Source organism: Neurospora hispaniola, assembly GCF_033458365.1.
Source record: "Neurospora hispaniola strain FGSC 10403 chromosome Unknown B0T23scaffold_3, whole genome shotgun sequence".
NCBI classification, from domain to species: domain Eukaryota; kingdom Fungi; phylum Ascomycota; class Sordariomycetes; order Sordariales; family Sordariaceae; genus Neurospora; species Neurospora hispaniola.
In genome coordinates, this window is record NW_026944408.1 from 4,492,907 (window position 1) to 4,516,031 (window position 23,125).

At 51.8% G+C, this 23,125-nt stretch overlaps 8 protein-coding genes across 8 annotated transcripts; 6 read left to right on the forward strand and 2 right to left on the reverse strand.

The window, feature by feature from the left end:
* Positions 1-1,700: 1,700 nt before the first annotated feature.
* On the forward strand, positions 1,701-4,010 carry B0T23DRAFT_129036 (uncharacterized protein). Its single transcript, XM_062832156.1, has 2 exons — positions 1,701-2,069; positions 2,569-4,010. The coding sequence occupies exons 1-2, from the start codon at positions 2,017-2,019 to the stop codon at positions 3,872-3,874; spliced, it is 1,359 nt and encodes a 452-aa protein (XP_062694641.1). The 5' UTR covers positions 1,701-2,016; the 3' UTR covers positions 3,875-4,010.
* Positions 4,011-4,129: 119 nt separating this feature from the next.
* B0T23DRAFT_129041 (E1-E2 ATPase-domain-containing protein) lies at positions 4,130-7,847 on the reverse strand. Its single transcript, XM_062832157.1, has 2 exons — positions 4,595-7,847; positions 4,130-4,333 (listed from the first exon to the last, which is right to left on the reverse strand). Exons 1-2 carry the CDS (start codon positions 7,619-7,621, stop codon positions 4,307-4,309), a joined length of 3,054 nt encoding a protein of 1,017 aa, XP_062694642.1. The 5' UTR covers positions 7,622-7,847; the 3' UTR covers positions 4,130-4,306.
* Positions 7,848-9,018: 1,171 nt separating this feature from the next.
* B0T23DRAFT_378452 (natural resistance-associated macrophage protein) lies at positions 9,019-11,575 on the forward strand. Its single transcript, XM_062837098.1, has 4 exons — positions 9,019-9,808; positions 9,862-10,100; positions 10,151-10,425; positions 10,476-11,575. The coding sequence occupies exons 1-4, from the start codon at positions 9,373-9,375 to the stop codon at positions 11,410-11,412; spliced, it is 1,887 nt and encodes a 628-aa protein (XP_062694643.1). The 5' UTR covers positions 9,019-9,372; the 3' UTR covers positions 11,413-11,575.
* Positions 11,576-11,677: 102 nt separating this feature from the next.
* Positions 11,678-13,057, forward strand: B0T23DRAFT_412086 (uncharacterized protein). Its single transcript, XM_062839461.1, has 2 exons — positions 11,678-11,991; positions 12,212-13,057. Exons 1-2 carry the CDS (start codon positions 11,955-11,957, stop codon positions 12,769-12,771), a joined length of 597 nt encoding a protein of 198 aa, XP_062694644.1. The 5' UTR covers positions 11,678-11,954; the 3' UTR covers positions 12,772-13,057.
* Positions 13,058-13,442: 385 nt separating this feature from the next.
* On the reverse strand, positions 13,443-15,690 carry B0T23DRAFT_129101 (pseudouridine synthase). Its single transcript, XM_062832158.1, has 3 exons — positions 15,385-15,690; positions 13,825-15,306; positions 13,443-13,767 (listed from the first exon to the last, which is right to left on the reverse strand). The coding sequence occupies exons 1-3, from the start codon at positions 15,594-15,596 to the stop codon at positions 13,584-13,586; spliced, it is 1,878 nt and encodes a 625-aa protein (XP_062694645.1). The 5' UTR covers positions 15,597-15,690; the 3' UTR covers positions 13,443-13,583.
* Positions 15,691-16,476: 786 nt separating this feature from the next.
* B0T23DRAFT_312878 (heterokaryon incompatibility protein-domain-containing protein) lies at positions 16,477-18,546 on the forward strand (the record flags this gene model as incomplete). The annotated part of the gene is made up of 2 exons (XM_062834711.1): positions 16,477-18,279; positions 18,373-18,546. The coding sequence occupies 2 exons, from the start codon at positions 16,477-16,479 to the stop codon at positions 18,544-18,546; spliced, it is 1,977 nt and encodes a 658-aa protein (XP_062694646.1).
* Positions 18,547-19,450: 904 nt separating this feature from the next.
* Positions 19,451-20,878, forward strand: B0T23DRAFT_403981 (uncharacterized protein; the record flags this gene model as incomplete). The annotated part of the gene is made up of 10 exons (XM_062838833.1): positions 19,451-19,486; positions 19,566-19,578; positions 19,613-19,856; positions 19,917-19,937; positions 19,967-20,129; positions 20,203-20,280; positions 20,337-20,392; positions 20,428-20,518; positions 20,676-20,765; positions 20,795-20,878. The coding sequence occupies 10 exons, from the start codon at positions 19,451-19,453 to the stop codon at positions 20,876-20,878; spliced, it is 876 nt and encodes a 291-aa protein (XP_062694647.1).
* Positions 20,879-22,148: 1,270 nt separating this feature from the next.
* Positions 22,149-22,687, forward strand: B0T23DRAFT_129127 (uncharacterized protein). Its single transcript, XM_062832159.1, has one exon. The coding sequence runs from the start codon at positions 22,242-22,244 to the stop codon at positions 22,521-22,523; it is 282 nt and encodes a 93-aa protein (XP_062694648.1). The 5' UTR covers positions 22,149-22,241; the 3' UTR covers positions 22,524-22,687.
* The last annotated feature ends 438 nt before the right edge of the window (positions 22,688-23,125 follow it).

Sequence of the window (23,125 nt, forward strand, 5' to 3'; positions counted from 1 at the left end):
GTAGGTACGTTCCTGCTGAGAGTTTGAGTCGCGGATAGGAAGGATCAATTTAACGAAATGAAGAACTTCTTTTCTGAGGAAGAAAGATCGAAACAATCTCAATTCTTCCCGTCTCAAAGGAAAAAGAAGAAAAGGAAAAAAAAAAAAAAAAAAAAAAAAAAAAAAAAAAAAAAAAAAAAAAAAAAAAAAAAAAAAAACATCGTCAGAGGCCAAACCCTTACCCATCTGCAGGGCTGGCGGGACACCAGGATATCCTGGGATGGCTTGAACATCATCTTGATCTTCGATGAGATCAAGGCGACAGCGGGGACGGGATGGTGACGAATGGCGCGGTCCAAGGGTCATTCCATAACATTACAACGGCGGGCTTGGTTGGAAGGGCCGCGCACCACTTTCGAGTGTCGATCACCTGGATGGTCAGGAAAGCCCAAAAGAGGCACCCATCGACGCCTCGTCCGCTTGGCGAGCGTTGTGGAGATGGACTGTAACCGGCGAGCTTGCCAGTTCGACGAATGACGGTGTCTATCTGGGATTTCATCACCCGGGGCAAGGGGTTCAGGAACATCTGTCAACCAATTTCTCAACACTTGGCGTCTCAACGGGCGGAGATACGGGGGCTTGGTGATGGAAATTGCACGATCCAACCCGGTCCTCGAGCATATCAAGTGAAATGTCAAGTTCTTCGAACACTGCCCTGTTGAGCTACGAGGTGAAGAGTATGAGCTTCACCCCCACGTTACATTTGCGTTACCGAGCGCATGGAACCCAGTGTGAACACGGAGAGCACCAGTTGCTCTGATCGAAGGATAACGTTTCTGAAAGCCCGAGGAAATCAGTGTTGCCATCGTCGGAGACAAAAAGTTTCGTTGACGAAGAGGCTTTGGCTGCTTCGGTCAGTGTCCCTTTTGTCTAATTAGCAGTAGAGCGTGAAGTCCGCAGTCAACATTCGTGCCAACAAGCAAGCGGACAGGGTTGAATGGTAGGTCATGTGTGACCCGGATCCCTCAGACGCCAGACCAATAGGATGTTGCAACAAGCGCCGGTTATAACATAGGTACACGAGCACCCTTGAAGGTCTGGACCTAATGAGGTGGTATACAGGTACAGACCTAGAACGAAGTCAAGTGAAATCTCGATTCAAGCCGCGTCCACCCCACACTAACGGGCGATATGATATCAAAAGCATCGCGATTGACAAGTCATATAGCGGGAGATATCATGGAAGCTCAAGTGGCAGGCATGGAGAGGCACAAGCAGGACGTTGAAGAACAAGGGTTCACAGTACTCAGCCACACGATAATCAAGCGCCTCTTCTGGCACCGTCTTCGTTTGAGGACTTCTTTGCATCTCCGCAAGTTCATACATGTGTTCTTCTGGATCTGACTTTCTTTCCTAACTTTCTGCCCTCCTTTCTGCCCCTCTTCGGGCCTCCTTCTACCCCTTTCGGGATTGGTTCGATGTGAACTGGATATGACCTCCTTCGAAACACAAAGATCATTGAGAATGCCACACACTAGTCACACGCACGGTCCCTTACCCAACACCGTAAGTACGGAGCCTTGCAGTTGAGAGTACCTCTAGCGAGAACGCCGCCGCCAGGCATACACACGAGAAACACTATATGCAGTATCAATATACTGAAGATCTGGATCTAGGGGTTAGGACTCTCGACGATGAGGCCTACATATTTCCTTGGCAACTGATAGGGACTTTTGGACATCGAGGGTGCTTGCCTGGAACTCAGCCATGAACCCATGACGCTGTTGTTGAATTCTTGCATGATGATCAAAAGCTTTTTCAAGGTTATTTCCGTCGTCTGAGGGCCTCCATTGCCTGGTCGGAAACATATATAAATGCTCTCGTCCTACCCATCTCAATGACTTCACTCTTCACCTTTGTTGTCAACAGCAACAGCAACAATAATATCACACTTCCCGTTACCAACGACGCAACAACCAGACAGTTACCAGTCCACAACGACAACATCAACACCAAATCTCCAACACAGCCAGCAATATGTGCCTCTCCGAGACCGACAGTCACAAACAGAAGAGAATGACTAGTGAAAGGTAATACCAAGCTCTCCTCAAGTCCTACTTCCACGCTTCATGTCTTGCTCGTCTCAAAGGGTGTTACCTCAGAACTTCCTTCACCTCTACACTTTGTGCCCAAGACTCGCTTGTGACCTTGTCCTTGTCATTACCCTTGTCCTGGCCACCTATCAAGTCTGACACCCGTTCGATCGATTTGGCCCCCAATGTTAGGCTGACAGGCGCAACCCCCCTTACCCATCACATCACTGTACAGCCACCCATTGTCTTGTCTCATCTCATCAGCTCCACTTGGCAACTTTCTTTCATTTTGACGTTACTTCAACTTCAACGTCACTTCATCTTTCACTGCAACCTCGACTTGACCTCACTTCAACTTTTCTCAACCAAGTCATCACCTCACCAGTCCTCTCTCCCAGCCCTTCCTCTTCAACCTCAACATAATCCCGTCTCAGGTCTCAACAACACCAATAAAAACTGACATTAGAGGTAACTAACCACCTCACCTTGCAAGCAGCCCCCGCTACATCCCCATTACCACTACCACCACCTCCTCCTCCTACAGATCCGACCGTTCCACCACTCACTTCGACGGTCCCAACACCGGAAGCAACACCATCCGTAGCGCCCATGAACTCGTCCATGACACTCACCGTCTCGATAATCCCCAGGACCTCTACCGCCAGCACCGCAATGAGCACCTCGACTCTACCACGGTCGGCGGCAGCCTAGGCCGCTCTTTGAGTGGTACCTCTAGTCATTCTGCTCGTCGACCAGAAACAAGTACCAGAGCCAGACGCATTCTGCAGGAGCACGCTGCTGCTGGCCATGGCCATGGCCTTGGTCTGACTGGCGGCATTCGTGCTCGGGATGGAAGTGGTGGTGATGATGATAATGGCATGGCTCTTTCTTTTGTTGACGGGGGTGATGATAACTACACCCACGTTCCCTTTCCCACTCACGGTGGTGGTAGTTCCGGTCTCGGTACTAGTCGCGGTGCGCCCGCGTCGTCCGCTATTAACCTCCCCATCCGTAATCACGGCGACCGCAGCGGCCATCACCCCTACTCCAACTCTCACTCTCGCTCTCACTATGACCGCGGCACCGATACCGGCACCATCCGCAACCACCACCACCGCGAGCGACACTCCCTCCACACCCCCCGACCACCGCCGCCCAGAGAACCCAAAGAGCGCACAACCACTTACTTTGTCCAAGACAACATCCTCATGCGCATTTCTTCTATTTCCCACTCCCACTCCCACTCTTCTGTATCCCATGCCCACTCTTCCCACTCTTCCCATGCCCACTCCCACTCCCAGTCGGGTACTCACCACCACTCCTACCCGACCACCATTGACAACATGAACGATCCCAGCGGCGACAGCAGTAACTCCAACCCCAACTTCACCAGCCACAACACCTCCGACTCCATGTCCACCGAACACAGAGGCGGTGGCAGCAGCAGCGCCGACCACAAAAGAAGGAAATGGTACCGTGATCGAATGGCAAGGATCATCCAGGATATCGAGCCGGGGTTGCCTCCTCCTCCTTCTTCTTCTTTTTCTTCTTCAACTTTTTCTTCTGGTCGATTGGGTAGTGGCGGTCGTGGTGCTGGTGCTGGTGCTGGTGGGTACAATTACATGTATCCTGGTATGGGTAGTAGTGCTTTGGGAAGTGGCGGTTCTGGCGGTGGGGGATATGCTGATACTGATACTGGTGCTGGTGCTGGTGGGTATGGCGCCACCAATGCTCGCGATAGTGGCTATGAAAGTTTTCCTGGGAGTCCGGGGGGTTCTTTTGGTCGTGGACGTGGGCACTAGGTTTAGGTTTAGGTCTACCATGGGTCATGGTCTAGACTTAACATCTATTTAACGATGCGTTCCGCCCAGAACGCCTCTACCGAGGGTGAGAGACATTGATCTGACGGATGGATCCAGAATAGACTCAGACCATTCACGAAATGAATACCACTAGGGTGTGAAATGTACCTACAATGGATAATAGAAGAAGGTTAGAAGGATCGAACGGTTAAAAGGGATCAATAAACAAAGAGGACGGACGCATACCGAATAAATACCTGTTCATTATCGCATGCCTTCTAGTGATATATCTGTTCGACAAAGAGCCCGTTACCAGTACCAAAGACCGAAGTTCATAGAGGTACCCAACTTGATCATCCCGACCAACCTGAACCACACACACCACCTGGGCACCATTCTCTTACTTTATCTCCTCCATGTATATATCCAAAACTACCATCCGTCAAAAAGAAGAAATACCTCAACGCGTCACCTCACCCCTCGCTTCCACACCCCAGCAAAGCACTTCTTCCTCCCACTCCCACTCCCATTTTCTCCCCCATTTTCCCCCCCATTCTCCTTTTCCACAATCTCACCCTTGACATGTTCATCCCCCGCAAACCTCGCCCACCTCAAAGTCAAACTCCCCCCCAACACCGGCAAGATACTCACCAACTCCCCCAACCCCGCATACTGCGGCGGTATCCTTACCCCCCCTGTTCCTCCTCCTTTTCCCACAACCTCAAACAATCCTCCCGCCAACAATATCGCAAACACATTATACACAAAACTCCACCCAAAATTGAACTGGATTCTGTGCATTGCCTTTTCGCTCATGTCCAGTAGCGTCAAGATGCCAGTGAGGTTAGAGCGAACAAGCACCACGTCTGCGGCTGCTTCGGCTACGGCTACGTTATCGTTGGATCCGGATCCGGAGGTAGAAGCCATGTGCACGCCGACAGTGGCGCGGGCGAGGGCAATGGCGTCGTTGGTGCCGTCGCCGCAGAAGAGAACGGTGGGGGGTTTAGACTTTGGTGGGCTGAGGAAGGAAAAGAAGGAGCGGGTACGGGGTGACGCTGGTGGTGGCGGTGGGATAAGGAGACGATTAATGTAGGCTTCTTTTTCTTCGGGTTTGCACCTGGAGCGAATGCAGTGCTCGGGAATATCGAGTTGGCGAGCAACGGAGCGGACGGCCAGGTCGTCGTCGCCTGAGATGATGTGGATAGTGATGCCGCGTTGGCGGAGTTTGGCAATGACGGATGGTGCTTCGGGGCGGAGCGTGTCGTGGAGCCCGAAGATGGCTGCTAGGGTACCGTCGATGGTGAAGCAGAAGGCGGTGTAGCCTTGGGATAAGATGCGCTGGACGGTTGGGTCGGACTCGAGGCCTAGCCAGCGCGAGTTTCCTGCGCGGAGTACTTGGTCGGATGGTGAGTGGCCTTCGACGCCTCTGCCTGGAAGGGCTTTCTGGTGGGTGATCACTTCAGGGGTTACTCCCATAGAGAGAAGATAGGCAGAGACTGATGCGGCGGCGGGATGTTTGATGTCATGCAGCAACCCAAGGAGTAGGGACTTGGAGGTGTTAGAGTTGCTCCCCATGAAATGCACATCATGGACGTCGAGTTCCCCCTTGGTGAGGGTGCCTGTCTTGTCGAGTACGACGTGGGATGTTGTGCGGGCAATCTCCACGGCATTTAACGACTTGAAGAGAATTCCTCTGTCTCCTGCTAGCCCGCTCACCATGGTGTTGACCATGGGAACTGCAAGTCCGATAGCGCAAGGACAGGAGACAATGAGGACAGTAATGGCATAGGTGAGCGCTTGAACAATGGCCTCGGCAGCACGTAGTTTGTGTACCTTGACACCGACAACGCACCAGATGATCAGGGTGATGCCCGTCAGACAAAGAACAGCGCGGACGAGATACCCGGCCACGCGGTCGGCAATACCCTCGATCTTGGTTTTGGCCACCTTTGCCTTGTGCACCATGGTCATGATGACGCTGATGGTGTTGTTGCCGGGAACAGTCGTAAGCCGCACCCGAAGAGCTCCCGAGCCGTTGACTGTCCCTGCAATCACCTCGGATCCTTCGGTCTTGACAACTGGGCGCGACTCGCCAGTGATCATGGACTCGTCCACTTCCGAATCACCCTCGACGACAATGCCGTCGGTGGGGATCTTGGCACCCGGAACAACCTTGAAGTAATCCCCATACTGAAGCAGGCGTGCGTCAATCTCCTTCTCGTTGCTTCCGTCCTCATCAACAAGAAGGGCGTCATGAGACTGGAGCGACTTGACCTTGGACACGGACGCGACAGCCTTGTGCTGTGCAAAAGCGGCAAGGAAGCGGCCGACCATGATCAGAGTCACAAGCAAAGTGCTCGTCTCGAAGAACTGTCCTGTCGAAAGGGGACGCCCGCATACCAAAAGGGCAAACGACACCACAGAAAATATGTATGCGGTAGTGGTGCTGAGCACAACCAGGAATTCCATGTTGATGGCCCCCGACTTGATCAGCGGGCTCAAAGCCTCGCGGTAAAAGGGGCCAGCGACGAAAATTTGGACAAGTGTCGCAAGCGCTAGTGATGCGTACCCGTACGAAATCATCCGCTTTCCGGATTGTGGAAGGTAAGCCAAGACAAGGACAGGAATGGTCAGGATCCAAGAGAGCATCGTCATAACGAACAAATGACAAACGTTTTTCCAGCCAGCCGTCATGTTTTGGTCGACCGAGCTTTTGGCGAGTATCAGAGGAGGCCCCACAAACCCAGACTGCACCAAATCTCTGGCGCCAATGACTTTGGGATCGTAGTAGATCCTGACAATCTTCTTATCGATGATTGAAACCTGGGCCACTCCCATTGGTAATGGTTTCGAGGCAAACTCGGCTGGATTTTCAGTGACAATGTCGAGACTGCATGCTTCCTCGATGACCCGCTCACACTTCCAGGTGGTTGACCTTTGAATTTGTTCTATGACGTCGGCAGCCGACGCGAGGCCCAGATTGACGTCAAAGTCCACCTGCTTGTGTGGCACGCTGACTTTGAGATTCCGGATGGCCTTGATGTTAGCGGCCACTTGATGGAGTTCTTGGCCGCAGCACATCTTTTCGATGATGAGGACAACATGTTCATATCCAGAAAGACCTTTTTCCACATCGGCCGTACCGTCTGACTGCCCGCTCCCTGGCTGAACTGGTGTTATGCTGGACCGCGCGGTTCCTGATTCGCTATCGGTGGTGGGAAAACTGGCAGATATTTGTTCAATGTGTTGACATTCTGATGGTTGATGTTTGTTGGAAAGGGAACTTTTCCTGAATATGTTTTGGGATAAGGCGCCGAACGTCCTGGTGAGATTGGGGAACCGGCTGTGGTTGTGGTCATGGCTGTGATTGTGGCCGTGTGATAGTGAACACGGGTCTCTGGAGGATTCCGAGTGTGATGGATGAGAATAATCGGCACTCTTGCTGCTGGAATGCCTCTCGCTTTGCTGTCCACCACAGCACCTGTCCTGGCAGCTGTCCGTTGTAGTCTCGACTGTGTTGGCTTCCCCTTGATGCGACTCTCTATCCCCAGTCCTGTCGCCAATCTCCCTTTTGTCGTCAAAATACTCCCCATAACCAACATTTGCGGACGAAGATGCCGTGGCTTCTAAGCTGTTATTCGTGTTTGACCCTCGGTCTCCACGACCATGTGGAGATGTCGGCACCTCCTCGGGCGTGGTTGAAAGAGGGCGCTTGGAGGGCGCGCAACAACCCGAACCGCAACCCATTGTAATCGCTGATGTTGTCTACCGCGTAGTTTGCTGTATGGTATGTTGTAAAGCAAATGTCGAACTCGCCATGAAGATGGAAGTAGAGGGGGCCCTGCTTTTCCGATTATAAGCCAGTTCAGTGCGATTTGGTGAATGCCGTTGAGGCCATTAGTGTAGATGAGCAACAAGGGTCCCAGGCAGCCTGCTTGACGCCGGTTTCAAGTAAGTTGTTGACAAACACGGAAGGTGGTAGCATAAAGTATATGTGAATGCGCATGGACCGGCACGGGGAGGATGGGTCAAAGCGAGACCTCAGCTCAAGGGCCAACAAGTCCCGGGAGTACAGAGTGCGTGCGAACACGAGGTTGTAGAGTGTGACGGGGTGACAAGCTATGACTTTGTGCCGCGGTGCCAGATGGATGGACTCTGGGTAGTCGAGGTGTCACTGAGGAGGTAACAGCGATAAGTATATCAAGACGAGTGGGGGGGAAGGAGGAATGGAGGAGGGGGTGGGATGTCAGTTACTACATCTCGGCGGTAGCCTTTTCTCTTCTTGCCGTGTGTAGTAAAAGTTGGCATCTCTGATACGCGAATAAGTGGAAGGGTGGAAGGGAGTCGATACACACAAGAAAAAGAAAGCTGAGTGAGGCCTGTGACCAGTCGGCAACGATGATCATCAAAGACAGCGAGTGAAAAGATAGGCATCGGGATTGACAAGCCGTTCAACCCCGGGCGCGGCAGTGTAACACGGACATGCTGCCGCGGGGTATCAATGACTGGTGGTGATATTCCATGATGCCGGTGATGATTGCTCCTTCAAGTCGAGTAAGGCGAGCATGGGAAGATAAGTGATATGTTAGGTAGCCATGCCTCACTGCAGCAAAGTCGGACTTCCGTTTAATGGTTGCCCTGTGGAGCATGGATGAGTGTTGAACGATGCCCGGTCGAGATGATCAGTCAGGTCGTGTCTATCCATGGAAAGATCTTTGGGAGGGGTCCAAAGATGGTGGAGGGGGTATATTTGCATGTTATAACGTTGATTTGCATGTTATAACGTTGATTTGCATGAATCAGCAAAAGCATTCTTTTTCCCTTTTTTTTTTTTTTTTTTTAAGAATACTCACTAACAGACACAGTGCTAAAGTGGATATCTAAATACTTGGAGTAGTGGATCACTGTCTCGTGGTTGGTGGAGGCCCGGACTGCAGCTTGGAGAAATGCGTGGGAAAAGTGGGGACATATCTACCTACATAGTACACGTGTGCATTGTTAGTTCCATGCAAGATGGCGTCCTCCTTCTACTACTGCATAAATGCATAACAGGGGTACCGGCAGTTGGCGGTGTGCTTGACCCAGCTGCTCCAAGTCAGTCACCACGCGAGTGTACATAGTAGTGGACAAACGGTTTGCTTGGAGAAGAAGGAGGGAATGTTTTCTCCGGAGAACAACTTGTTCTTTCTGTTACACTTGGTGAAAGAGGGTACTTCCATCTTGACACTTGGTCTATTGAAGTAGACGACTCTGGACCGTCCCTCATAGGGCCTGTTGCATTAACAGAGGAATTACCATAGCGAGGGTCAAAGACACAGGAGCACAACCGAAACATCGGCAAGAATCGGTTACAGTGGCGTTCTGTTCAAGTACTCGTCATTGACCAGACACTCATGTTTCACTCTTGTCCCTACCATACCTAAAGCCTACCCTATCTACCTCACGGGATACACCATAACCATCTCGGAGTTGCGGATTCATTATCCATCAGAGACACAATGTGTGCGAGTGCTTCGCGTACAGATGAGCCCCGAAAAAGCCAGGGCTTCAACCAGAGCCCCAACCCGCTCTCAGCCGATCTGACGACGAACCAAGACTTGGACGGAATCGTCAATCAGAGAGAAAACCGAAGCGGTAGTGGTGGGACGGGAATCTCGGCCCAGTTACGCCAAGATGGTGTCGGCGATGATGGTGGCGGGTTGCCTCGGCCAGAGCGAGATCGACCACCTGGCGGTGATATGATCAAGACACCCTCATCAACCGTGTCGTCACCAACCAACCCTCAGCCAAGCCCGCCTCCCTCTACCAATCAAGTGGAAGCTCCTTCTCCTGGCAGTGTCAAGCAAGCAAAAAGCCGTCTCGGACGAATTAAGCATGCCCTCATTACCTTTGGCCAGTTTGTGGGTCCCGGGGTCATGATCTCGGTGGCATACAGTGAGTGTCCCTTTCACCTACCACGAGCCTCATTTCACTGACAGAATACACAGTCGACCCGGGTAACTATGCTACCGACATTGCTGCTGGCGCATCTTATCGCTTCAAGTTACTTTTCATTGTCCTCCTGAGTAACCTATTCGCCATTCTTCTGCAAAGTCTGGCCATCAAGCTCGGCACCGTCACCGGCTTGGACCTTTCCTCAGCCTGCAGAGCCTTTCTCCCACGATGGCTAAACTACTTTATCTACGCACTGGCTGAGATTGCCATTATTGCAACCGATATTGCCGAGGTAGGTCTTTTGTGCGCAAGTAAGGAGAGTACGACACTGACGATGGACAGGTAATCGGCACCGCTATTGCCTTCAACCTCTTGTCTCCCAAGATTCCTCTTGTCGCAGGATGTGCCCTCTCCATTATCGATGTCATGCTCATCCTCGTCTTCTACAACCCGAATGGCCAGATGAAGGGTTTGCGCATCTTTGAGTTCTTTGTCTGCATTCTAGTCATGGGCGTAGTGGCCTGTTTCTGCATCCAGCTCTCCATGATCTCCAACACCAGCGTCGGTCAAGTCTTCAAGGGTTACCTACCTTCCAGCGCCGTGATCGAACAGCAGGGGTATGTTACCTTAGTCTTTTGCGAAGGACACAACACTGACAGACCACCAGCCTCTACCAAGCCTGCGGCATCCTCGGCGCAACCGTCATGCCACACAGCCTCTTCCTCGGCTCCGGCATCGTCCAACCCCGTCTCCGCGCCTACGACGAACAACGTGGTCTCCTCCCTGCCGAACCCGTTTCCGCCAACTCATCCGACTCCAACAGCGACTACGCCGACAAAGTCCACTATGTCCCCTCGCAGTCCGCCATCAAGCACTCGCTCAAGTACTCCATCGCCGAACTCGCTCTTTCCCTATTCACTTTCGCCCTCTTTGTCAACTCCGCCATCCTTATCGTCGCCGGCGCTTCTCTGTACCAAAACCCCACCGCCCTCGACGCCGACATCTTCGCTATCCACTCATTGCTTTCGTCCTCCATCTCGCCCGCCGCAGGAACCATCTTCGCCCTTGCCTTGCTCCTGTCGGGTGTCTCAGCCGGTATCGTCTGCACCATTGCCGGGCAAATGGTCAGCGAGGGCGCGTTGCGGTGGAAGATGCGGCCCTGGCTGCGCAGACTTATTACGCGGTCCATCAGCATCACGCCTTCTATTCTTATTGCTGCCGTGGTGGGGAAAGACGGGCTGAATGCTGCGTTGCAGGGGAGTCAGGTGGCGTTGAGCGTGGTGTTGCCGTTTGTGACGGCGCCGCTGATTTGGTTCACGAGCAGGGATCGGTACATGATGGTCATGCCGGGCGGAGCGAGGTATCAGGTGGAGGAGGAGGCAGTGGGGGATGAGAGGCGGTTGTTTTGGGCGAAGAGGGGATGGTTGGGGAGGACAATGGGTGATGATAATAATATTAACAATAATAATGGTGGGGGGGAGCAGGAGGGAGGAGTCAAGATGGCGAATTCGTGGTTGACTACGATTGTGGCGGGGCTGGTTTGGGGGCTGATTGCTGTCATGAATGTAGCGAATTTGGTGTTGTTGGGGAAGGGCAATAGCTAGGCGGTACTTGAGAGCTGGAAACACAAAGTCAAAGGTCACAGCGTGTTTGGATGGTAAATAAACATGGAAGTAGTTGGTTACAACATTGATGCCTGGGGACTGATATCAAATGCCAAGACCCGCGATACAAACTATTACAATCGACACTGTATTTGGTTCAGTGGGCACCGCATGGACTGCAGATGCAAGGCGCCCGTAGCACAGCGCGCGTTCAGTGAACTTCCACCATTATTGTATCCACATAACGAATCATAACAAACTCAACCTCTCAACCTCAATTGGACATAACTCGTCAACCTTCTTATCAAGCATTCGCCAACCCATTCCCACATATCAACAATACGAGAACATTGAAGATTATTCCACATCACTACCTACCTAGTCAAACTATATATCCCTCGCAAGCAAACAATAAATAGACAGACAGCCCTGCTGCTCGCTTTACCCACAAATCAACATCACCTACCTAGGTACTCACTAGGTCTCCCCGCCAACTTACCTCGAACTTGCACAACTTGAAGTCACAACCACACCACATAACCATGGACCGCGACCAAAACACGACCGAGGATCTTTTCGGTACGAAAGACTTGCTTCCCTTTGTTCGATTTCTTTTTCCTTTTTCTTTCTTTTACTGTTCAATCCACTTCCCCTCTCTCTCTCTCCCCTCCCTTCCCCATTTCCCCATTTCCCATTTCCCCCCTTCCCCCAAATTTTCCCCCCTCCGTTTCCCCCTCTTTCCCCCCCCTTTTTTTTTTAATATCTTTAATGTTGGGAACACAAACCTGACAGAAAATAGACCTCGAAAACCGCCTCACCGCCTCCCTCCTCCGCACCTTCCAATCCCTCCTCCACCACGGCGCCTCCAGCGTTAATGGGACTGCGTCCGTGGGGCAAGCCGCCTACAACGCCATGGCGACCGACATCCTCATGAACGGCATGGTGCAATCGGTCGAGGAGCTTTTATCGCTTACCCGCAAGATGCGAGAACTATGGGTGGTGGGACCGCTTCGCAAGCCGGGAGAGGGGGATGAGGAGGTGGAGAGGGAGATGAGGGGGTGTTGGGAGGAAATAAAGGAAAATGTGGGGGGGTGGAGGAGGGGACAGAAGAGGGGGATGCTGCTGGGGGAGGGGGGAACGGGGGAGTATAAGGAGGGGGAGGTGGGAGCGCCGCCTGGTGTGGTGCAACTACAGCAACAGCAGCAGTTTGGGCAAGGTGGGCAAGGTGGGGGGTTGCCGCAGTCGGGAAGCGCGACGCCGAATTTGGGGGTGAGGAATTTGACGGCAGCTGGGGGAGGAGCAGGAGGACCGGGAGGACCGGGAGGAGGACTGGGAGGAAGTGGTGGCATGGTGGCTTAGAAGGTTGTTGCTGCGCTGGGATCGGATTTCCTACTACGAGTACGAGTGAGGGTCGAGAAAGAAGAAGAAGAAAATGGCGTCATTGGTTCAGGTGGGAATGATGATGATGAAAGTGGTAGCGAAACGCTTGTTGATGATGAAAGTGGTAGCGAAACGCTTGTTGATGATGAAAGTGGTAGTGAAACCCTTGATGATGGCGATGGTGATGATGAAAGTGATGGTGAAACTGGTGATGGAAGTGGTGATGAAAGTGGTGATGATGATGGTGAAGAAGAAGAAGAAGAAGAAAAAGAAGAAAGTGGTGGTGACACTGGTGATGATGATGACAGTGGTGGTGCAACTCTTGTTGATGACGACGATGATGATACCGAAAGCGATAACTCATTCTTCGTGTTCACAGACGGGACTAGGATGGATGTCAAGTTTTGACAGAGGTACTCAGAATTTAGGACGTGTGAGGCATACCTTGCCCAATTCGAAAAGTATCTGAGCTGATGCTCATAACCTAGCGAAATTAGGCATACATACATAGAGGAATTCAGGTTGAAGCGAAAAGAATATGAAAATGTGTACACAGCGTATCAAGTGCCATTGGAAAATCAATAAGGCTCGATGAAGAGCCAGCCGTCTGGGGGTTCAACGAAACGAACAACGGAAGTTCCAATGTATTCAACCGCTCTACACCCAACAGATGGCATATAGAATCCCTGTGGTAAACTCGTACACTATACCATGCAAGCTTCTAGTTGCAACGAAATGGTATTTTTTTTGGTTATCCGCACTCCCTAGTCACCCTCACACAGTTAGGACCATCAATTCGATGAACCGTCCTCCGCAACACCATCAGCCTCATCTCCAAGCTCAGCCTGCAAAGCCTTGGGTATCTTTTCGGCCGTGCGATCCGACCGCTCGTGCGACGCCTCGATTCCGCCCGGGGTGACCCAGAGGAAGTAATCCGTGCGGAAGTTATCGATCTGGTTGAAAAAGAGGTGGAACCTGTCACCGCTTGTTAGTACTTTTTTCATGTTCAAGAAAGTTACTCGGAATACTCACGAATTCTCCTTCTCCTCCAACTCAAACATCCTCTTGTAGATATGCTCATCCTTGAACGCCTGAATCTCCTTATCCCACTTGCCAAAATCAATCGGCTCCTTACCCAACTCCTTGAACTTCTTGTTGCTCACATCAAACACCGGCCTCTCCAACATGAGACCCAGACCAGGCGCCTTGGGAATAGAAATCCTGCGGGGCCCGTAGCTCTCATTGACGAGACTCATGGGCGCGCCGCACCGTACGATCAAGACGGCCATGGCTACCATCTTGCGAATCTGGTGCATCATGAAGCTCTGGCCGTGCACCTTGAGAGAAAGCCACTCGGTGTCGTTGATGCGGATGGGCGTCGGGTTGACTTGAAAAGACTTGATATGACGACGGGCCGAGGGATCGGTGTGCGACTTGAGAATGGTGTAGTTGTGGAAGTTGTGCGTGCCGAGGTATTGGTTGAGCGCTTCTTGCAGCTTTTCGAGGCGCGGTGCGGTCACGCGGTAGCGACGCTTGGCGGCGACGTAGGCGGCTTTGACTTCACGGACGGCGAGCTCGACGGGGGTGAACTCTCTTTCGACTTTGGCGGCGGGGGGTTGGGTCTCGGTGGTGGTGGCCTCGGTGGTGGCCTCGGTGGTAACAACCTCGCCGTCTTTTGAGGGCTCAGTGGCCGCGGTCTCTTCCGCCGGGGTATCCTTCATCTCGACATCCTTGGTTACATCGGTATTTGGCTTCGAGGGCTCTCCGTCGTCGGTGAGTTCTTGGTCGGCGGTGTCGTGCAGAATGCGAATGACTTCGGCTCTGATCTCGGGATCCATCTTTTCGAGAATGGGCTGGATGTCGTTCTTCTCAACCTCCTCCCAAAAGTTCTTGACATCGTCCAGTCGGTCCATGTACTCGTTGTATGTACCCTTTTCCTTGGCCGCATCAATGATCTTCTTGCCGAGGAAACTTTGGGGCTGTGGTGGCAGAAGAGCGTAGCTGGGCATGAGGTACTCGTACCATCTGGAATCGCATGCTTGGTAGCAACTGAAACCGTTGGTAACACGCTGGATGCCCCATACTTTGATCTGGTCGGGCAGGTGGCTGTTGATCTTGTCGACAATGTCCTCGTCCTCGACGATAAGCTTGAGTGACAGGACGTTGGCGGCGGCGTGGACACCCTTGTCGGTACGAGCGCATCGAACGAGACTGGACTTCTTGGGGTCGTCGGCATTGGCCTTGGAGATGGCGCCGGCCTTGACGAAGGCGGCGAACAGGTCGCCCTCGATGGTCTTTTCCTTGTGGTTGATCTGGATGCCGTGGTAACCGGTACCAGCGTAGCCAATTAAGACGGCAACCTTGCGCTTGGGTCGACGTTCCTCGGCGGCGATTTCGTCGGTTGAGAAGGGGATGCTCATGTAACTGTTGCCGTCGGCGGCTCCGTCAATCACCTTGCGGCGCTTGGCAGCACGGTTGTCTTGGACCTGGTCGCGCTTGCTCTGGAAGTCTCTTCTACAGCCTAGTCAGCGTCGGCATTAGGTGCCTGTGGCCGTGATTTGAACGCAAAGCCAAGAAGGCAGGGGTTCATACTTGTTGCTCCCAAAGCCGCCCGTCTTGATGTTGTTGGGGTTGTTCCTGTCCCGGTTTGGGTTTCTGTTGTCCCGGCCTCGTCCTCTCTTTTGGCCTCTGTCGCTTCGGTCGCCATTGTCCGCCACATTGTTGGAGTCGGCGTTTGTGGTTTCAACCACAGAGTCAGCAGCGGCTGCTGGCGCAGGGACAGGTGGTGTGTCGTCGGCGGCCATTTTGATAGTAAGCGACTTGTGAATAGCATCAGCAATGGTGTAAAGGTGGAGCGGCCGGCGAAGTGATGGGCAAACATTAAATTTATTTTCCCTGGCGCTCTCTGATGAGCTTATCGCACTGTTCCTTACAAGGGATCGGGCTGTACCTTGCCTTATCGTGGTCTAGCCATGGCGATAGCACGGACCTTTGACGCGGGGAATTGCTCGTTTAGTGGATCTAGCGGTCTTCATTGACTCCACCGCAGCAGCGACACTGTTAACTGAAGTTCTTGGCAGTCATCACCTACCTCCTTCTCTTCTGTCTCCAAGCAAATTCACTCCCTTCATTTTCTGTCCTGAAACCAACCACTTGCGTGAAACCATGCCCGTCCTTGGTGCCTCGACGGAAGTCTCACAAAAACATGTCATCCCTCCAAATCTCCGACTCTACTCACCACCGATACGCATAAATGAAGACATCTCGACGATGGAATGAGGCTTGGAAATGTCCAACTTCTCCTTCTCACCTCAGCAATATGTTAACATGACTACTTGAGGCAGGCTATGCGACCATGAATATCAGTCTTCCTCCAAGCGAATCAAAGGCTCGATGTTGTCACACAAATAGAGAAGCATCATGGCTTGGGTAGAAGATGGCTGTGAGGAGGTAGCCATGAATGGCTGTACATTAGACCGCCCCGCCACATTGGGCTTTCAGCAGCGCAGTGGAAGCTGCCCATCGTATTTACCCTGACCATCATCCTCGCCCACTCTCTTGTTTTCTTCAAGAAAGTATACCAACCCCCTCCATCGCGAACCACGTCGTCAACCCACGACCCTACCACGAGTAGCGCTCTTAACACCGGATTCGAGTCGGAAAACGTCCTTTCGAGCGGCCGCGATGGACTATGATTATCACTACAAGTACCAACGGATCGACCTGTCTACCGATGCCATTCGACTGGTTCGTCTCCTGAAAGGATTTCACCGAGACCCCATTCACTGCGAACTCTTCGAAACATTCCTCCACCAGGTAGAGGGTGTACCTTATGAAGCCTTGTCATATGCCTGGGGCGATTCGCCCGTCGCGTGTGAAATCGTCATCAATGATCGGAGGTCGCCTGTCAAGGAAAACCTTCACATGGCCCTCCTCGCTCTACGGCAGACCTATGAGGACAGAGTGTTGTGGATTGACGCCATTTGCATAGACCAGAGTAACGATAAGGAAAAAGGCCACCAGGTCGGGCAAATGAGACTAATCTATCAATGTGCCCAACGAGTCGTGGTCTGGCTTGGCCCAAGCAACCTCGATATTGATTTCCTCATGAATACGACTGCACAGTGGGATTATCAAACACGGCAACGACCAGGAGCCCAACACAAACAGAGCTGGATCGATTCCTGGACCGCGTTCACTGCTGACGAGACCGGTCTGTACAAAGAGGAAGTCACTGCTCGACGTTGCAATTCCTTGAAAGAGATACTGGACCGACCTTGGTTTCGGAGAGTTTGGATCCTTCAAGAGGTCGCCAGCGCAAATAAGGCTACGATATTGTGCGGCTCGAAAGCCATGTCCAGCCAAGGCTTCGGTCTTTTGCCATCTCTGCTGGGATTCGAACCAGACCCACATATCGAAGCAGTTCTAGACATCCTTCCGGGGTTCCGCCGGAAAGAGAGCTGGTGGGATGAAAAGCAAACTCTCGAGACACTCCTCCTCAAGTTTGGGACGAGTGAGGCGACCGATCACCGGGACAACATATATGCCTTGCTTGGCATTGCTTCAGACGCTCGCGCCAGCAACACTCTTCTCCCAGACTACACCGTTCCGCTAAGTCGCGCTATATGCCACACCATCTCATTCTTACTCTTTGACGAGGCTTATGACCCGTCTGCCCACAAATTGCCCGAGAATTTAGACTTTCCTACATTCCGTCGTATTATACCGACACTGCCAGACTACATTCTGTGCTGGGAAATGCGATCTGGTAATGATGTGAGAGCGGCAGCTCTTGTGCCCAAAGCTGTCGATATCAACAAATATTACCGTCCATCAGACCCTGCGCCTGTTACTGGACTGTCACCTCTAGGATTCACCATCAGAAAATCCAAGCTGGACAACACGTTTTGGGCAATTCTAGCACGACATGATGCCGATATTTTGCTATCCACATCTCAGCTATGTGGGTATGAAACGAACTTTCATATCTTCGGCGATTTTGAAAGCGAAGGGCACGCCCCAAAGATTTGTCAGATATGTGGAGGTTATCTACGTTTTGGACACCAAGTGCTCGAGGGTTACGCCTTCGAACGACTCAAGCACATCCTCCAGCATCCAAGTGCAGGCAAGAGGAAAGTCAAAGATTTGCAACCGCTTTTTCATTACGCTGCCCTAACTTCTCAACCCAAGATTTGGGAACTGCTGTTCGAAGTCACCCATTGTATTGATCTAGAGACATCAATCGATAGTCTGACCGAGGCCTTGTCTGACAAGATGGGAGATATTCCAGATTGCACGCGTCATTCCACGGCCGTATATGAGTGGTTTGATGATTCTGATGGATGGACCATCAAATTCGTCAGGCTCATGGATTTCTTTTTTCGCAGAAGACGGACATTACTCGATCAGTTTCAATGTGCAGACGAGTTGGTTGCTTTGTTTGCCATACTTCCGCCCGCGTCACTCGAGGAGGCCCCGGATTATCTTGTCAAAATCATAGCAGCATGGCGACTGATGAAAACAGGAAAGCGGCTGTTTGCGGACACTGATGACAGTGTTATGCTCAATCTTTACACTAAGTGGCACGATCACTTACTATCGATCAATAAAGATCGAGGATGGAAAGTTTCAAAAGAGTTGGCAGAATATAGGCTTATAAGCGAACAGCTCTTGTCGCAAGTCCCAGGAAGAGTCATTGGCGAAGTCGATGTCATACCCTCTAAAGAGCTAAATCCAATGCCGGACTCAAGCTAGGGTTCTCTTCCAGGTTGAAAAACGGAGAATTGGATTTGTCCTTGATGGTGGTTTCTAGCATCTTTTGCCAGATGTCTACGTACGCGCCTCAATGGCGCAGATGAGGTCGGTTTACATGAGCTGGGACATCATTCTTGCTTGGAACTGTTTTCGACCGAGCTTGGCGGTTTGGTGGGATGTTATCATTGTTGCTGAGGCTAAAGGTGACTGCTTTTTTTTTTTTTTTTTTTTTTTTTTTTTTTTTTTTTTTTTTTTTTTTTTTTTTTTTCTTGTTGAGATGGTTACACGGTCGATATCTTTCTCTCTGGCTGTGATAAGAGACGGCGATGGAGCTTGCCAATGCGTCATCCTTCGCTACTTCAACCACACGTCATGCGAAAAGGCATACTCAAGGATATGTGTCACCAGTCGAAGGCGCCCAGGCTTGGTCAAGGGCAGTACTACCGAATTTTCCACGGCTTGGACAACTTGGATTATCACCGGGCAGAATTCTCGTTATGGCGATAGTACCCTAATGATGATGTTGATTTCAGTTATCCACCGATGATTCAATAAACCTTTTTATTTTGGGCATTAGGGGATCCCTTGGAATCATGCGGAAATATCAAGGCTATTCATACTTTACAGTCGCGCCAAGTAGTGGTGTCATAGTCAGAATCCCGGACCGGATGAGCAATTCGAAGAGCGACGAGCAACCAAGAAAGCGCATAAAGAACCCACAATGGATCAAGCCGCCGATATTAACAATTCTATCACCGCCCTAAGAAGGGTCCGGAATCCAGAATGTTCCCATTCACACCACTCGATGAAGGATGCGGATACCTGATGAATGAACTGGAATGCCACAAGGCGCTACGCAGCACATTGCCACACTTATCTTTCCATGGGCTCGGACTTCTCCATTATGTCTTGGATAACGCCGAACCGGCGGCTGCCAGATGTCCTCGATCTCCCACGTCCCCCAGCCAAAGGGAGTCTCTGACGTCAAGCTGGGACATACCTATAGTCGTAACTGGAAGAGAATTGAAACTTGTATGGAGGATGAGGCACTGTGCCGTTTCATCAGCCGGATATATTGGTAACTGGAGAATTGTATACACTTGCATCTCTCGTCGAAAGGAGAAGATCATTAATGCGAAATCTGGCTATTTGCCCAACCTCAACACACCTCTACACAAGAGCCATCTACAACCATGGAAGTGGGGAGCCTTGCCAGGTTTTCTCTTGCATTGGGTCTCACCAAGCAAAGAGCAGGCGTCCTTGACGCATTACTGGAGCTCTGTCACAGCCGGGGATCCCTTGAACACCCGGTAGGCCTCTCAAACGAAGACGTCCGGGACGATCTGAATGATGAAACTACCCTTCGGTAGGTCTTTACCCGCTTTCATCCCGTCTAGAACTGCTGAACCTTCTCCAGCAGCTATGATGAACATCATTGGCAAACATGCAGAAAGTTCCTCCGCGGACGCCCCTTCAACCTAGATAGAGCCCCTACGAAGTTCGACGAAGCGCAAGAAATACGCTCGAAACAAGCAGCATACGACACTGTCGGCATCACCGACTTTGAGAATACCAAGAACATGGTACGTACGACCCGCCGACTTGAGTGAAGCTGGAAAAAAATAGGTAATCTTGGAAACGAACGGGAAAGTGAAGCTAATCCTCGGAACCCTCAATCTCCGTCTATCGAGTACCGTCACTGGTCCGGCCGACGGGACAAACGCGGACTACCCAGTTGCCTCTCTTGACAATTGCCTCTGTCGATTATCGATTCCACAGCCACCACGAAGAGCTACGGCAAGGACCGGACAACTCCCGACGCGACGCGACGGATAGTTCTGTTCCAGTGATGACCTGACCTGTGCTCGGCCATGCAGCGAGACCACCACCCCCCGAGAACTACATTGTACCCCTGACAAGCGCGCTTTATCTCGTTGATATTGCCAGCTTTGCGTTCAAACAGGCGTGGAACGTACGTGCGTATGCCCAGGATATTAACAGGCTGTTGGTGACTTTGCTACCCCGAGGTTGTAGCCAGGGTTGATGTGAGTTGTCGCCTGCATTTTAATATTGGGAGCACTTGCCATGATGAATGTCTCTTTTCTTTTGCTGATACGATGAACAGGAAGATCCTCAATGCTTCATCATATATTTTTCTCCGATCGGGGGCGTGTATCAAGTTCATTGTTGACAAGCGGGGTGGCAGGAGCATCGTGGCAGTGGGAACCACAACATATGGGAAGCTTAGGATGGAACTAGTGGCCCGGCTTCCATAAGCAAATCTCCGAGTTTGTGTGATGGATCGATTGATGTCGCGCATTTGCGGCTGTAAAGGCAAGAAGAGACGTGGAAGGGGAAGAACATTACGAGAAGCGATATCATGGAGTCCACCGGGGTTGAGCAGTTGGTTGACAGTTGGGTGCTACATGTCAAATTTCGAGTCCAGATGACCATGACGGCAACAACAACAGACATCAAACGACAATTATTACGAGCATCAACCGGATCGATGTACCTCCCTGATTCACCCCCACGGCCTACGAGTGAGGAGGCTCAAAGAGGAGCCCAATTGCTTGGGCATGAAACCGGCGTAGTATCAAGGCCGAGATATCAGACCAGATGATCAAGGCTGCGCACGATAACAAGGCTGCACTACACTCGCTTGCCCCGTATGCTTCATCCAAATACTTTGCTTCAACGCTATTTACTGCGTATGCTAATCTCCTTCCATTTCAGGTAGCACAGCTATTGGCCTTCATTGGAGATAGCTTCCCCTGATGTTTTTTCATTTGCCAACGACCGGGACAATTGTGTGGCGATAACAAGGAAACTTCGTGCAAACCATTTCAGGTCCCAGATTCCAGGAACTCGGTATTAACCTTGCCCCAACGTTCCAACAAGCAAAGGCACGACGAATCGGCAGCGCTGTAGTCCAGTCATGGTTTGATGCCGTTGAAGCGGATGGTTCCCGCCGAGCCGAGGCCTGCACGGCGTTCCCAAAACGGAAGAGCTGTCGTCGCCGGGCTCATGGGAAGCTCGGCTACGCCCGCGAAGTGAAAAAAGAGACACGTCCCTTGTTTGGCTGTCAATGGTAAGAGGGAGTCGCAGAAGATCCTCACGACATATCTGATATCATTTGTTTGCCCTGAAAAACCGTCTGTCTAGTGCTATGAAGCGGGCAATATTGCCCATGTTCCTACTAGTTTTGGGGACTAGCCTACTGCACAGCTCCTGATAGTGTCTGCAAATATTTTTTCCTTCTCCTGACGCCGGTGTTTACTTGCCCTAAACAGAACCCCCTTAGTCCTCAATGGTCGCGTTGTATCCTGGTATGGAAGCTGCATATTGGCATCATCCACAAAGTGACGGCCACCCAATAGGACAACACTTGGCCCTACACACCGGCCTCTTGAGGGTGTGTTCCTTGAAGAGGGCTGCAGAAGCCGCAGAACCGCAGCTGCTGACAGCATGACAGCTCGATGCCCCCCCTGGAAGAGCATGTTGCGCATGTTTTGGATGCTACCATGACACAGACGACAGGCCTTCTAGTGGATGTAAACATCTGCCCATGCCCAACGCCGCGGTAGATCATCGATCTTCCCCATCCTTCGGGTTCCCGATTCCCGCCTGTCTGTCTCGCCAGTACCCAGCACTAACGTGGGGGTGGGTGAAGAGTGGTTGGCTGAATATCCATCATGCACTCCTGCGTTCTGCCGGGGGAAAGAGGCTGCACTGTTTGCATTTCCTGCCCATCATCTCCCCAGACTAAGTCCTCCGCCATTGCGGCCCTGCTCCCCGGGCCCGCTGCAGAGTTGACATCTCAAGAAGCCCAGACTCAAACAGCAGGCCGGCCAGTCGCCAATGGGCAGCTGGAAGTCGAGGCCACATCGTGGCCCTTCCTGAGCATGGCTAACCGCAATCGTCTTGCCCCCGTTCCACGGTACAGTCACGGCAAAGTCGCGGGCAGGCACGGGTAGCCAGGACTACAGTCCCTGCTCGCCACCGGGCTGCTGATGGGGCTGCAAACCGCGAAGCCGAGACCAGGAAAGGCAATGGTCATGTCCACTCCTCCCAGCTGAGCCTCCTGTCACTTGACGAGAGTCGTGAGATATGATAGCTCCCTCCCGGGCCCTGGCCGGACTCGAAAAGCAGGCCTAGAAGATATGCGGCCCGAATGTTTTCCTCGTGCGCTCATTTCAAGTACGAGCGGAATAAGAAACTGGAACCTGCTCCATCAACGGAAAGGAAAGATCAGTCATCCCATCTAGGAAATCCAGCGTCCACAATGAGCATGGTCTCCGCCTTCACCTGCCTGAACTGCCATCAGGCTCCATCATAATCTCCCGGTGCAAAGAGATGGGATGACTGAATGGGATGGACACTAGGCAAAACAATGCCCCCTTGATACCCACTCCTTGGCGCCATGTAGCTTGCGGGGAAGATAACTCGTCAGCAAGAGATATCAGAATAATACTTAGACCTCTGGATATCACTGACTCTGTATATCTGTGTTCCAGTCCGAGACACTTGAAACGTGGTGAACCATCATTCAGACTTCCGTCAGTAATAGCCACCTCCA